This window comes from Taudactylus pleione, unplaced genomic scaffold (genome assembly GCF_031769625.1).
Source record: "Taudactylus pleione unplaced genomic scaffold, aTauple2 ptg000448l, whole genome shotgun sequence".
NCBI classification, from domain to species: Eukaryota; Metazoa; Chordata; class Amphibia; order Anura; family Myobatrachidae; genus Taudactylus; species Taudactylus pleione.
The window spans coordinates 864,632-880,849 of record NW_028284850.1 but is presented as its reverse complement, the minus strand read 5'-3'; the positions used below and the strand labels follow the sequence as shown (position 1 = coordinate 880,849).

The following is a 16,218-nucleotide window of genomic DNA, read 5'->3' as shown; positions in this document are numbered from 1 at the left end:
ATTGTTCAGTCGTTCATATCTGGAGGAAAATATGACATGTCTGAACGATGCGCGTTCCTGATGGTCAGATAACGATATCTGACATCTGATGTGTTCGCAGTCAATTTTGGACGATTTCAGTCATTTTAATGCAGTCAAAAATTGTTCGTAGTTCAAATCGTTTGCAAAATCGTTCAAATCGTTAGTTAAATCGTTCATCTGACACATCTGACCGTGTGTATGCTCCATAAAAGGTGCGCACACGGTCAGATTTGTCAGATGAACTATTGAACGATTTGACCAACGATTTGAACTACAAACGATTTTTGACTGCATTAAAATAATGGAATAGTCTAAATCTGAGTGCAAACTAGGGATGAGCGGGTTCGGATTTCTGAAACAACAAAGTAACGCCAAGCGTGCGCCTGTGTCATAAGTCATAAGTAAAGGGCTGGCTGGCTTACCCGTTAAAGGGTGCTGTAACCCCCAAAGTGCACTCCAAACAAAATAAAAAAATATTTTCTGTGTTGTGAATTGTGTGCACTGTGGCTGCACGTGCATCAACAAAGGAGCAGCGCCAAGCTTGCACCTGTGTCCCATAAGTAAAGGGCCGGCTGGCTCATCTCTTAAAGGGTGGTGTAACCCCCAAAGTACGCTCCAACAAAAATAAAACATTTTCTTCTGTGTTTGTGAATTGTGTGCACTGTACGTGCATCAACAAAGGAGCAGCGCCAAGCGTGCGCCTGTGTCCCATAAGTCTGTTAAAGGGTGGTGTAACCCCCAAAGTGCACTCCACAAAAAATAACCAATTCTTTTTTTTTCTGTGTTTGTGTGTGAAATGTATGCGCAGTAGCCGCACGTGCATCAACACAGCAGCAGCGCCAAGCGTGCGCCTGTGTCATAAGTCAAGGGCCGGTTTGGACATCTGGTCCGAACGGAAGGACGTGCCAACAATTTCTGACATGTCTACTGTCAATGCATATGATACTGTCACCACTGACAGAATGGTGGAGGATTACATCGGTGACAGCATCCAAGTAGGCATGTCAGACAGTCCGTACATGTACTGGCAGGATAAAGAGGCAATTTGGAGGCCCCTGTACAAACTGGCTCTATTTTACCTGAGTTGCCCCCCCTCCAGTGTGTACTCCGAAAGTGTGTTTAGTGCAGCCGGGAACCTTGTCAGCGAAAGGCGTAGAAGGTTGCTTCCACAAAATGTGGAGAAGATGTTCATAAAAATGAATTATCAACTCTTCCAGGGAGACCAGCCTCCAGAACCTACAGAGGGACCTGTGGTGGTGGATTCCAGCGGGGACGAATTAATACTCTGTGAGAATGAGGATGTACACAACACTGAAGAGGGTGAGGAATCGGTGGATGAGGAGGACGACATCTTGCCTCCGTAGAGCCAGTTTGTGCAGGGACAGATTAATTGCCAGCTTGTTTTGTGGGGGCCCAAACGAACCAATCATTTCAGCCACAGTCGTGTGGCAGACCCTGGCGCTGAAATGATTGTTTTGTTAAAGTGTGCATGTCCTGTTTATACAACATAAGGGTGGGTGGGAGGGCCCAAGGACAAATTCCATCTTGCACCTCTTTTTTTTCTTTGCATTATGTACTGTTTGGGACCTAGTTTTTCAAACTGCCATCCTGTCTGCCACTGCAGTGTCACTCCTAGATGGGCCACGTGTTTGTGCCGCCCACTCGTGTCGCTTAGCATAGTCATCCAGCTACCTCGGTGCAACCTTTTGGACATAAAAACACTTGTGAGGTGTTCAGAATAGACTGGAAATTAGTGGAAATTAAAGGTTATTGAGGTTAATAATAGCATAGGAGCAGAAAAACCAACACATTCTGTGATTATTTTTTTTTTAAAATACAGATCCAAAACACAAAACTCGGAAGGGTGGTTTTGGAAAACCAATCCAGATCCAAAAACACGAAGACAGATCCAGATCCAAAACAGGAAAAGTGGCCGGTGCACACCCCTAGTGCAAACACACGTTATCTGACAAGCGGGAACGCGCATCGTTTCATCATTCATCTGACAAACATGTCAGATTTTCCTTCAGATATTAACGATTGAACGTTTTTTAAAATCGTTATCGTTCAGATCTGAAGAAAAATCTGACCGTGTATGCACCATAAGTGTTAACAGCTGATGTAGATTTCACCCTTTCCAACGCCTTCTGGGCAGGACAGGAGGATTTTCCTATCATATCATATATTGAAAATCTACTAAAGGCAATGGGGAAAGTGTGAAGAATAATGAAGAGTGAGATATGAAGAGAAATACCCCTTTCACAGTGCCAGCAAATAACCCGGATTATTGCACATGAACGCGCAGCAACCCGGGTTACTGTGCAGTGTGAAAGGGCCCAGTTGAAATACTGGGTAAAGAGTAGGGTTGAACACGATTTCAACCTGGCTCGCAGTGCAGTGTGAATGGGTAACCCGGGTAGAGGAGACCTGGGTCCCGTTCACGGCATAGGGAGAGCAGGCGCTTGGAGATCTCATCTCCAAGCGCCAGCTCAGCAGCGATGGAGTCATCGACCCAGCATTATTGCTGGGTTGGGCCGCCAGTCTAAAAGGAGTCTCAGCAGAGGTGCGACCCAGGAGTAAAACCCAGTATAAATGTTTCATAGACCCAGTAATCCCTTTTAAAACATGGCCTTCTACATATGGTTTCCTAAAGTGCTAGCTGAGTAGAAATGATATGGAGGCATGGATGGTGGTATATTACCTTTCTAATCAAATTACGTGATATTTTTAGGTTATATGGAAGAAAGCTTTGGTTCTATTTAACACTGTATACAGTTTACACTTGAATATAGACTAAAGAGAATGATTCAGAGATTTACGCAATGCCGCTATTAATGCAGATCAAGCGAATGTTTGCCATTGTGCATGTGTAAGTCACATTATTTTGTGACTACGCTCATACAGAGGATTCAATTCTCCTTTGCGGGGCTGTGTGCTGGAGTCACGGGCAGGTTAAGCAGTGAGAGTGGCTCCGTCCTGCAGAGCTCGTGCCCCCGGAGCCGTTCGTACTGCCTCTCGTGATGTCTTGCTGCCGCTAGAGTGCGGGTGTCTGATAGGCGTGTCCAAAGCGTTTCTCCCGGTTTGGGCTTAGTCAGGGACAGCAGCCCAGCAAAGGAGAATAAAAAGACTTTGCACTCAGGACGCAACGCTGCAGAAACATCGCCGAAGGAGAAAGCCTGAGCCATCCATTTTAATAGCTCCAGGAGCGCTGAGAACCTACGGAGGACACAGCCCTGGCTTAACCTCATCAGGAGAGGGAACACTGACTGAAAAACTCCTACAAGTCCAAGGACAAGCCCGCAGGTACCCAGGAAAGGGTGAAGGTAGGAGGTGCGTGCACCTTAACTTATGTGGCCACATATTTAAATATTCATTCTCCGCTACCCACACTCCGTCCATACGGAGAATTTCTCATACAAATGGAATTGGACTTTACTCTGCTCACTATGTAAAGGACACTCAGCCGACCTGCCATATATGAACTCCATTTTTCAGACCATTTTCATGGTAATATTAAAATGTACATTTATTTCTATGTGGTATTCTATTTGTGCGTTTTGATAATATACTTGGACTTGTTTTATTGAGGTAAATTTTAGATTGGCACAAAAATACCTATATTCAGTTCTTTCTATTATAGTCAACCAAGTCTTGACTTGCACACAATTTTAACAAATAAACATATACATTTAAACATTCACCTTTTTATAACTTTATTTGATCTCTAAAGCAAGATTACACCCCATGTGCGCCCAGTAAGACCAAACACACAACCCACTCTGCTATTGTCTGTGATCAGGAAAGGGATGACCTTTGGTCTGTGGCAGCCTATCATTTTCACAGTTCTTTCACCTCCCCTCACCCCTCTATATTTCTGGAAATAGAGCAGAACACCCCCCCTTTATTAATGGCTATGAGCCACTCCTCAGCCCATCGTGCGGTTATAGAGATTGCTCTGGGATGTATTACTTTATGAGGATTATAAACATGAGCTAATATTCCTCACTTATTGTTTTGCCACTGTGCCAGAACCACTAATGCTGGACTCCAGTAAAGAATAACAGCCGTGCCCATCATCCCATCGTAATGATATAGAGACTGTATTGGTTATATACAGACAAGCTGTCACTATTACTAAAACCTCGATAAGAGTTTCATTTATTTGATTGCCATCAATAATATTATTTATGTAACAACTGTGTTGTGTACATCCTATTGTGCACGTATGTACTGGGATTAAGTGACGCTAATAGTTGTCCCAGATACTTTTGTTGCTAAGGTCAATCCCAACAGCCAGTACCCCAGTTAAGTAGATAGCAACACACATGGTCAGAGCTGACACACTCCACTACCAACACCTGCTATGAGCCACTAATCACCAGTCATTAAACATCAGTGGGTGTGCTTGTTCTTCTTCTTATCTATGTGTGGGTGCTGTGGGACACCCTACATCGGAGCAGCTCTAACAATAGCACCTGCCGGACCCAAGGGCAGGTTCTAGAGTATTTTGAATGGTCACATGTACATAGTATCTAGACTTTTCCACAAGCCTGATAATCATGTTGTGAAAAGGAGAAAGAAAGACACACACAATATATGTACACACACAACTTTCTGTTCAAGTAAGACATTTGTAAGTAATAAGTCGTATACACCCTGTAAGGCTTTGCCAGATCTCATATGCAACGGCAACACCAACACACCAAGGGCCGGATTCAGCAAGGATCGCAATTACAAAGCCGCACGCAGGCAGCTTTACAATTGCGATCCTTGCAATAATGCAAATGCAGCAGGAGGTCACAGGCTGGGATCACCATCGCGACCATCGGTGGTCGATGGTTGCGATGGTGGATGGTACCGGGCCTCCGGCCAGTAGAGTAAGCATCAGCTTACTCAGGCTGTCTGGCTTGTGATCACAGGACTCTGCGTCGATCCACGGGCTTGCCACTCACAGAAAACAGGGTGGACACGCCCCTGTTTCCAGGAACGGCGGCCAAGCCCGTACCACCCCTTAAATGCCTCTGCCTGTCAATCAGGCATAGGCATTGAAGGGTTTGTGTGCAACTACACAGGACCCATTCTGCACACTTGCGATAATAGGGAATCTGCCATCAGCAGTGCACGCAGAATCAGACCCTAAGTCCCTACAGTCATCTACTGTATAGATGAGAGATAAAAGGTCCTACGCAAGAAGGGTAGGCAGTGCATGATATAATAGTAACAGGCCATCCAAGGGCGTAACTAGGTATTTGAAGGCTCCATAGCAAAAGTTTTTGTAAGAGCCCCTTATGTACCACCCGATGTTGAAAAACATATAACACACATGTAACTGACAAAGAAGATGGGGCCCCGCTCAGCTCTGGGCCCCATAGCGGCTGCACCCTTTGCACATGGAATGAAATGTATTACCAAGCAGTACTACTTTTTGTTAGGAGACAACTAATACATAAAAAGACAGACAAGTTAAAGATCCACGACTCCATATATAAAAGTAGACCACCACCAAGAAGTTGTCCTTTGGTAAGAGACAACTGCAGACGAGTACAAGGAGATGCCAGGCCTGTGCTGGCAATCTTCAGTATCTGCCAGATGGGCCCATGTCCCTGAGAGAAGTTGGTCCGGTCTGCCAAACATATATTAAACTGGATCCTCATCAGTTTCCCACTTACCATAGTTGCTGACTCTGTGGCATTTGTTTGGCTTAGACTGTGTACACTGGTTTGGGATTACCTGATCTGTACACCTCTCATGGGACAGCATGTCACTAGTAAGGACCCTGATAAGTTTCTGATTAGCAGGGACATGTCAGGAATAGCAGTGATGATAATGCGGTGGGAGCTTGGAATAAAGCACCAGCCAATTTGGCAGAGACACAGACATATTTAGCCAAATAGATTAGAGCAAGTTATTTGCACTCCTCAACCAACTCTATTCTTGTGCACAGATAGAATGCATTCACACAAAGATAACAAAACAGAATCGGTATGTAATGCTGTCAGGATGCCTTCTGTCAAAATACAGACAGCGCCAGGGGTTGGGAAAGTATACTTACCCTCCCCCCTTCTCCCCCTAACTCTCCCTTCTTGTAGCCCAACCCTAACAGAGAAAGGATAAGGAAACAGAATGTGGAGCACAGTCTGGTGTTAGCCCTAGCACTTAGACTTTACACTCTTGCTTGTACACATATGATCTAGAGCAACTGGTCCAATTAATAGTGGATTAGCTCCCGTAAGTGAACGCTATGACGGATAATGATCATAGTGGTGCGGTCTGAAAATTACTTTTAGCAGTCTGTGTATGGAGTCATCTTCTAACCACATTAAAAGGCATCAATGAAGCCAAAAGACAACTGGTCACTCAATCAGAGCATGTATGAAGCCACAAAGAGCGATAGAGTAACTCAACAATTAGGTCAAAAAGCTTATTGACTCATCTGTGGCCAGTATAATCTCTTCCCCAAGGGGGAAGAAAAGGCTCATAACCTGTGTCTCAGAGTGTGGCCCAATAACAGTGCTGCCCGAGACACGAAAACACAGTAATGTAGGGGTGATCAAATCAGTAACATCAATATGTATGTGCAGCAATAAACTAGAATCCCAAAACGTAGGTGCTAGCAGTGATAGTTTAGGTGGACAGGCTGACTGGTGCCTGAGATGTGTCCAGCCAGGCACTAATGCATCTCTACATTGTTGAGAAAAAAAAAAAACAATGGGAAAAATAAAAAATCAGACCGAGTCCATCTGAGACAAACTTCCACAGATAGAGGGGGCTTAGATTAAAATAATCCATAATTTTATTCCAAGTACCCTACCTGTTCACCAGACACTTACTACCAAGCAGTCTTTCCTAGATATAAATCAGCAAGAGGTACATTATCATACAAACACACACTAGCCCACTCAATGTCCTTTTACATTCATTTTCAACTCTTTTAATGACCATGTAGTAAGAAGTGAGAAAAACGACTATAGCTAGTCCCTTGGTAAGCAGATGTCCCATTGCTCCTAGATCATTTACAACTACAGCTCATGAGATAGCAACTATAGGATTTGTGTGCAGCAGCAGCATAGCCCACTATAAAAGGTTAGTGAGGCATTATAATAAATATTCACTCCGTTGTATTAGTGTATCTATATAAACAATAACACATTTGTTCAATAAATCTCACCTGACCCCAGAATTTCCTTATTACTTTTCTCTCGTGGGGGTTGCCCCAGTAAGGCAGAACCTAGGCAATAAATAGGCATAGTTAGAGATGATGGATTCATGTAAATACATTGTAATGCTACATACTGTGAAACATGTTCGTTATATTGAAGCTGGGTTCAAGAACTGACCATTAACTGTTAACCAGAAAGATACGATAAAAGATACCAAGTTGCATTCCATAACTATCTGGGTCATAATGCTGGGCATACATTGCCAGATAAAATGCCTGCCAGATCAACAGACATTTTATCTGGCAGCCTGTCAGCCCGCAGATATTGCGGGCATACACTGAGATATCTCACAGTGTATTGTCCCCGATATCTGCGCTTTGCCCTCAGGGGAGGAGACATTTCCACGGGAAGGAACAGGGGAAATGTCTTTTTGTCGGCCACGGCTGGGCATACACCACCCGATGCGGCCGACATTTTAACTTGCAGATATCGCATCAGATGGGTATGCTGGACGATCCGGCATACCCGACCGATTGATATTTAACTCTTGGTCGGCCATATACCCGCTACAATCAGGGCGATATTTCAGGCCAATAATTGCAGAGTGTATGCCCAGCATAACTCCTATGAATAATATAAAATTTTAAGGTGATGTGCTCATGATCTGACATTGTGTCCGATTTACCCTGTCCAATGTGACAAACGATCTATCGTGCCTCCTAACAATTCCAGTACATCGTGACGGAGATTGTCAGATCTGTCCTACAGCACGGCAGATCTGAAGATGCGATGTACGACCTGCGGGGACGTGATCGTGAGTGGACACTCACGATTTGGGCATATTTTACACGAGTTGTCGTCACGATGCGTCGGAATCGGGCAAATCGTGTAAAATATCACTGAGTGTGTAGGCACCTTTAGTAAGAGAATACATTGTAAAAGCATATAGAATGTCATCTTGGGTTGCACTTTTGGGTCAGCACCATGTAGCACTGACCTAGAATGATAAGGGAGATTCAGTACCTGGGCTGTTATGTCTGAAAATAAAAAAGTTAACTACAAGGAGGACATACAAAAGTTTAGATTAAGTCTGCAGAGTGCCTGCTTACCTTGAACCTTGGTACAAATCTTGAAAACTCCTGATGCCAATTGTTCAGTGTTGAAGCAGGTGAAATAATTAGAAAGGGGCCCCAAATATTATCTCGCTGGATAAAAAAAAAAAGAAAAGAAAAATCTCTAGGAAAAGGTTATAGATCGCCTCCTTTCTAGCTGTGACCTGAGGATTCCTACGTGCAGCCGTTTGGGAGGAAGGGGACGTGAGCAGGCAGAACAATCACTAGGCTAGACCGCTTGATGATGGCTTACAGTTGTCCCTGGTTGGGGCTGTAGATGTAACAGAAAAGTCCTGGGAAAATGGCAGCTCAAAGCAGCTCCTGGGGCACTGGCTAGGATGCTGTGAGCTCTGCAGCTTGCTATAATTAAACCCTATGTCCTGCACATGACAATATGTAATATCCAGAAAAGAGAAGACACAGAGAAACAAGTGGAATGGGATGAAGGTGCAGAGAAATGGTAATAAGTTCACTATAAACAGACAATAGGTTTCGGACATAAAATGAATTGCATTTGGAAGTTTTAATCTACATATATTACAATACACTGATTTGCTCAGTTTAGCACAGAGGTGCTCAAACTCAGGATCTCATTCAGAGCCGCTCGTAAGCGGCCGCTCGTTCGTTCCGAGCGATGTTCGCACAACTGCGCATGCGTATGGGTTTTAGTACGCATGCGCGAACCAGTCAGTGCGGCCAGAATTCGTTTGTTCGCTATATAGCGAATGCCTGCTATTTTGAGTGACAGGATGAGGCGTATGTGGGTGATAACAGGGGAAGGTGCTTGAAAACGGGGAGTGGAGATCAGAACGCAGGCGTGCTTAAAGGTCAAAGCGGGCGTTTTATGGGTGTGCATAATTAATACAGCAGCATCATTGACCACGTCACTTGGTTGTATTTTAGCCAGAACTGCTTGCAATATAGTGGTAGGAAAAACCAACCACAAGAATAGCGAGCAGTTCATACGCTGTTCGATGTACTCGATTAATCTAATAAATAGCGGACATGACGTATGATGCGAGCGGCCAGGGGGCGTTTTGAACAGAAAAACGTCCGCATGTTTTGTTCGCTCGTTCAGACATGGAGGCGTCAACAGATCGCAAAGAGCGAACGGTTAATTTAAATAGCCACCCCCTTTCTCTGAACGAGCGAGCGCAAATAGCGTCCGGCTCTGAATCAGACCCTCAGTCCTCAGGGCACCCCAACAGCCCAGGTTTTAAGGATATCCATGCTTGACCACAGGTACCTTCATTACTACCTATGTCAATTTGCTTTAACCACCTGTGCTCAATCATCAATATCTCTAAAATCTGAACTGCCTTGAGGACTGCGTTTGGGAACCTCTGGTCCAGCAGTCCACAATTTCGCTTATGCCTCTTGAACTATAAACCTATATACAGTCACTGTGGGTTTAGTATATAAAAAATAAATAAATAATAATAAAAAAAAAAAACGACTACAGTAAAAAGATAGACAATATCTAGAATCTAGACACCAATAGGGGTATTCAATATGGGAGCGAAAACATCGTTTTTGCGATGTTTTCGCACATATGACGTCATTATCGCAGGTTTTGCTTTTACACTGTATTCAATTTCAAAGACTTTTCGCAGGTTCGAAAAGTCTTTGAAAAAAAAAAACGGGGATAACTTTTCACCACTGAATAGGTGGCGAAAAAAAGTGCAGAATTGGGGTTTAGGGGTGCAGGCTATTTTTTTGGGAATGACATTTAAAAGATAACTGTCAAAAAAAGTTTAAAAAAAAAAAAGGGACACCCCAAAAAATTATTTTAAAAATTGGGGTGAAAAAAAAAAAATGGGAAAAAATTGTTAAACAATAGGGAAATAGGTTCAGGGCTATTCTGCAAGTATGCGGCAGGTGTTTTCTAGAATAAATTTATAGCGGCAGATGCACAAATGCAGAATTTGTAAAAAAACTACTTTAGGGACATCAAAATATGCTAGTACCCATTTTCATGTACCCCAAATTTGATGGGACCACTTAAAAAAACGAAAAAAATAACCTAAGTGCTCTTCTGCAACACTTCTTCAATGTCGGGAAAAAAACACCTGCTGCGGCTATTTAAATCCCCGAATTTCATTTACAGGCTAAGACGGGGGTACCCATAGTGATCCCCCATGTTTTTACAACTTTAGGGGGGGTCCTACAATTTTTTTAAGGAAAATTTCGTAACTTTACGCAAATCCCACTTCGCCAGGTCCCGTTTTCGTTAATTTCATATTGAATACGGGGATAAGCGGGAGCGCGCCCGATACTTTATCCCAGGTAAAAGCTCCGATATGAAACGTAAACTTCGACAGCGAAGTTTACGTTTCATATTGAATTCCCCTCCAAATGGTAGACAGAGATGAAGATAGACAGGTACAAAAGGTTGACAGGGTCAAAAGGCCAACAAATAAATGGTCAACATATTCTTTTGTTTTCTATCCTTAATCTTTACCCTAACCATCCCCTCCTTGAGCCTAACACATCTTCATCCATTTCAACCTTTCTACCTATTGGTGTTTATCTAGACATTGTCTATCTTTTTACTGTAGATCTAGTCACTGCTCACCAGTCATGCCTTTTTCATGTAGCCATTTGTATAGCAACATATATCACCAAATCAAAACCTGTTAGACCTAATCCTGCTGATTAAAGTGAGATGCCCGCTGAAACGTTAACGTAGAGACCCATGATAGTCATAAAAATGACTAAGGCAGAACAGAAGTTATTGTTATGGTCTGCACACAAAATCCACATTCACCCTCCAGGTGCACACAAACTGCGCTTACCTCTGCAAGATGTGCTAAGAGAGCGATACTCTGGACAGTTTTTCCCAAGCCCATCTCATCAGCCAGGATCCCATTAATACCCTGAAAGTGAAAAAGAAAAGATTAAACTATTTTAATGGCATGCTGATTAATTTATGTATCTTAAAAGTTCAGTCATGCAATCAGCACGGACAAGGAAACAACCTTCACTCTGAATTCAATATTATTTTTTTACTCATCTACTAGGAATACCTAAAAATTAAACTTTCTTTAAAAAAACAGTATTTCCAGTGTGTTACCTGTTCATATAAGTTTGCCAGCCAGTTCATGCCTTTCAGCTGGTAACCCTTGAGTTTCCCGCTAAACATGGTGGGCTGCGGAATATCCTCTCCAGCTCGTATAGAGGGATTAGCCAGACTGTAGCTCTCTCCAAAGCCTGACTCAGATTTGTTGGCCACCCGTAAAGCTGCTATCCTGCTTTCCTTGGAATCTTCATCAAAGGACCTCGTCTAAAGTGAAACAGACACAGGTCAAGATAATTCCATGGTCAGGAAACAACCTTAGATGAAATTCTCCTGGGCATGCCGTATTCTTTTGTGAGATACACCTTGGTATGGTTAGGACAATTGCAGAAATATCTATGTATAGTTTTACAGTCTGTGTTCATCTATAGAAGCCAGAACTTTAGCATGGCCTGTTTGGAATTGGTGCACAGTGTGCATGTCATTTCACTCATTATAGTGGGTGATATACAAAATATTGGCCCTAAACTATCTACCTACTTGGTTTAACAGTTTTGTTGGTTTCCAGCTTTGCAAGATAGTAATAAAGATAAATATTTTATTATATACACATGAACAAGGCTAGTGTCACATGATTATTGCAGCTGCCTTCATGCATGCAGTAGATTTACACCCAGTGCAATTTCAGGCTGTGTAACGGGCAGGAATCACAACTGGTTGCTAGCTCGCTCCTTCACAATACCAACATACTGTAGAACACGGTTCACGAGACGCAATGACTCGTCTTTACCTGGCAATCAGGATTCCCATAAAGGAGGGAGAGCCCCGGTTCTAGTTAGACCAAGAGATTCTCTATACACTTTGCCCCTACTGTTCAACTGAAATGATGGTTTGAGGTTGTAATCTGCTGCGAAACGCATCATGCATCTTTATACAGGTGATCTTAATTTGTTTAATATAATAAATTAAACATTTGGCCCACTAGACAGACAACACCCCCCCCCCCCCCCCTTCCCCGTTAGGTAAACATCACCTGTGCTTGGTGAATCCTAAAGGCCTCTTCTGCGTTCTTCAAGGCCTGACACTTGAAATAATCACTGTCTGGAAATATAGGTAAATGGACTGCTTTATTATCATTATAGATAACTATGTTAAAGATCAGCAAATTCAGTGCAAGGTTGAAGATAACTTGCTAAAATGTCACATTTAACTTAAGAGCTTTGGTATTTTAAATTTACTGTAAAAAAAACCCACAAGCTCCTCTCCATGTAAAGACCCTTGGCTTCCTATGAACATCAGTTTAGTCTAACAAAAGTTTCATAGGACAGGCCAGGAGAACAGTATGAGAGAAAGATAAGAAAACAATGTTCTTTAACGAGTACAACAACCCTAAGAAAAACACTGAACAAGAACTGAAACTAAAACAGAGCATAAACGGGAAGGACGGTAAGTGTCATTCAATAAACTGTAAGAAAAGGAGTTTACATAAGTGCAAAATGCTAATTTTCTCTAATAAATCACTGGGGGGGTTGAGAGGGGGGAGAGGGGGCACTGGATTATCATGGGGGCATTCCAAAGCTCTCCCTAAGGGAATGTATGCTAAGCAAATTTGGTGTGCAACACATTACTTCCAATACACAAATACTTAAACGCAAAGGTAAGACCAGATGGCTTTACGGCACTACTGCTAACAGATGTTGTTATGTGCCACGCAGCCTAGGTGTCCCACAGATCTGTAGCAGACAGTACTACTCCAAGGTAAACCTGATTAATTACCAAAGTAACCCAACTGGCAATTGTCTGTTTGGAAGCTAGCCATCGTCACTTGTGGGCATCAAAGAACCAACAGGCAAAACATCCTACGGAAGTCCTGGGTCCAATGGACATAAATTCTCAATGATCTTACAGTCCAGAGAAGGAAGAGAGTTTTTTAGGTACAGCCCTATGTTCATGCAAGATGAGGAAGAGAGACCTACAAGAAAAGAGAAAATGGCTAACATGAAAGGCAGTATTCCCAGTGAGAAACTTCAATTCCACTGAAGAGACTGGTTTAAAATGAGGATACTGCAAAGTTGTCGGCACCCGGTTGCAATGCCAAGGAGCTATATGAGGGTGCATGATGGCTGAACAAGAATCACTCCTGTAATAAGGTCTGAACAAGAAAACTGAAATAGTTGAAATGTAAACCAAGTTCCAGACCATTCTGCAGAAGCAGAAAGGAAATTAAGATCGATAAAGAGGTAGTAAGCCCTTTGCTTCACACAAGGCAATGTAGATCATCCAAACCCTGTCATAATTATTGCACTTAAACCGGTTTTCAAGACTGGAGTATGGTCTCAACCACACTGCTAAAAAACCCTCAAAGGATCATAACCTCAACAGCCATGCTGTAACAGCTAGCCAATACAAATTCTGGTGATGAAAGCTGCCTTGACTTAAGAGATCGGGTATTAGAGGCAAGCGACACACAAGGGCCCTCTGCTATGTTTAGAATATCTGCGTGCCTAGACATTCTGTGTCAGTCCGGTGGTACCAGAAAGTGTGTAACAACCTCTCTTTTCATCTGTTTAGAGGACATGTGCAAGCATCACTATCAGAGGGAACAGGTGGATCAGTGGGTAGTTCCAAGAAACCGACATGGAGTCTATCAGAATTGGCAAAAGAACCCTCGTTCCGGGAGCAGAAGCATTCAAACAAGTTGATAATATGTCGATGTATGGATGCCACACCACATGTTGAAAGACCTTTGGATGAAGAAACCATTCCCCAGGATGAAAGATTTATCTGCTGAGAAAGTCTGCCTCCCAGTCAGTCTCTCCACCACTGTGATGGATTAAATGTTTTCCTCCACACAACAAAAGCTTGCTTTTATTTTTCTCATGGCTAGGGCAATCTAGATGCCCCCATGGTAATTTATGTAAGATACAGCTGTGGCATTGTCAGACCATAGTTTGATGGCCTTTCCTTGCAAGACTTGTCTTTTGCAGACCAGAGTGTTTAAAACAGAGAGCTCCAGCACTTTGGGGGGAGATGAATTAATCGCCGAAGTGGCATCAGCGCACATACCGTTTCTCCCCCATGTATCATTGGGGGGCTATGCGCCCCTGTCACTATCAGCGCTGCTATCTACAAAATAGCAGTGCAGATAGGCAGGGCTATGTATGAATGGTGAGTTCGTCTGACCGTTCCGCCCGCTGCAGCTGTCGCTAATCGACAGCTACAGCCTGATAATGCCCTATCCCCACAGTAGGGACAGCACTGTTAATACATCTCATCGTTAGCATTTCCTGCTTCGCCTCGGTAAAGAGGCGAAGCAGGAAGAGATACCGCGGCACGTTAAGTGACAAAAAAAAAACCAGTATAAATTCAAATGCTGCAGCAGGGCGTTTGCCAGTGAAAAAATTAATCTGAATGTTGAAAGGCCGTTCAGGGGATTTTGCTGTTTTAGTCATTTTGAACCACTCTGTTTCTACAACACTTCTACAGCAGCTAGATCTCATTTATAATAATCTCATCCGTCATTCTCTCTTAGCTCAAGTTACACAAATCAAAGTCACCTCTAAAGTATCTGTGAGCAGTATAGTGAAGAAGGGCAGGTCCTGGAGGTTCAGTGAGAGAAATAGTAAAGAACAGCTGTAGCAACCAACAATAAAATAGTGAGGATAGCTTTGTAACAATTCACAAACAAATCATCTATAAACTATATACATCTAAAAAGGTTACATTTGAACACAAAGTTAGACAATAAAAAAGGTTGATTAAAAAGCCTTTAGAATCAAAACTTTAGCAATATACTTAGGGGTCAATCCAATTCGGTGCGAATTGCAACTTGCACTGTACCAGTCAGACTGAATTCATATTTTTCCATTCGCACCTCCCTGAGGGCGAGAGATGGAAAGGAAAATCATTATTTTAAGGTTAAAATGTCAGAACACTGTGCTGAACCCTTTGAACACCCCCCTAATGACTAATTAGGTAATTGCAGTGTTCTCCCCAGGCTGTTTTTTGTGGGTGCACCACCCAGCAACAAACAGCCTACCACCCAACACTTGGGAGCTGTACAAAAAGGACCAGATCCTACAGACTTTGCAGCTTTTTCATAATCAGATGACAGGGCCTCTATTAAGAAGAGGAGATTTAATAAATACAATGTTATTTCAAGCTTAAATCATTATAAGGTCAGAGTTTAAAACATTTAATTATTGCTATTATTAAGGCCCCCACCTGGCTACTTCTTCATGCCATCCCGCTGGAAACATTTTCTGGGGAGAACATGGATTTGGAAGTTTCCAATTAGTTTAATTGAATCAACATGTAATTTTTGGGGGTTAAAAAAAATTCCTCAAATTACCCCAAAATCTACTTTATTAGTTTAGGCACCCCAAATTTAATTACAATATTTGTTTCATTGAAAAATAATTGTTTTTAGAATTTTTCAAGGTACCCTCAAAGTACCCCAAAATAAAAAAATGTCCTACTTTTATTTTGCATTTTTCGTTTCATTCGTTTGAGATTAAACGAAAAGTTTGTTTGGTGCTTTTTTTTAAAAATGCAAAAAAAATTATAATCAGCCATTTGACACCATTTAAAAAGCTGCAGTACCTTTTTGGCTATTGTGATCATTGCTTTCCTTTTTTGATGAACATTTGTAGTATTGTTCATTGTGATATCTGTAAACGTGACAATTGATGCTTGAATAAAAATTTGTTTAAAAAAATAAAAACCTGCAGTACCTTCCTAATGCCCACAAACGACCTTCTATTCTGTCCAAATGAAATTATCAATTTTGGAGGGTCCAGGGTGGTCTCTCCACTTTTTTATGCATTTCTCTCACATCTCATTTGACAGACAATTTGCACTCCTCCACTTAGAGTACCATGCATAGGCATTTTTAATTAGATTGGAGAGA

At 42.4% G+C, this 16,218-nt stretch overlaps 1 protein-coding gene across 3 annotated transcripts in view; it reads right to left on the bottom strand.

The window, feature by feature from the left end:
* Positions 1 to 16,218, bottom strand: part of LOC148505583 (chromatin-remodeling ATPase INO80-like) — a 192,723-nt gene that overhangs the window by 73,996 nt on the left and 102,509 nt on the right. For all 3 annotated transcript variants that reach the window (XM_088448045.1, XM_088448044.1, XM_088448042.1), the window contains 5 exons: positions 12,343 to 12,410; positions 11,367 to 11,576; positions 11,089 to 11,169; positions 8,291 to 8,386; positions 7,190 to 7,249 (listed from right to left, as the gene is read on the bottom strand). In XM_088448045.1, the coding sequence (XP_088304171.1) occupies positions 7,190 to 7,249; positions 8,291 to 8,386; positions 11,089 to 11,169; positions 11,367 to 11,576; positions 12,343 to 12,410 (515 nt within the window). The remainder of the gene's footprint in view (positions 1 to 7,189; positions 7,250 to 8,290; positions 8,387 to 11,088; positions 11,170 to 11,366; positions 11,577 to 12,342; positions 12,411 to 16,218) is intronic.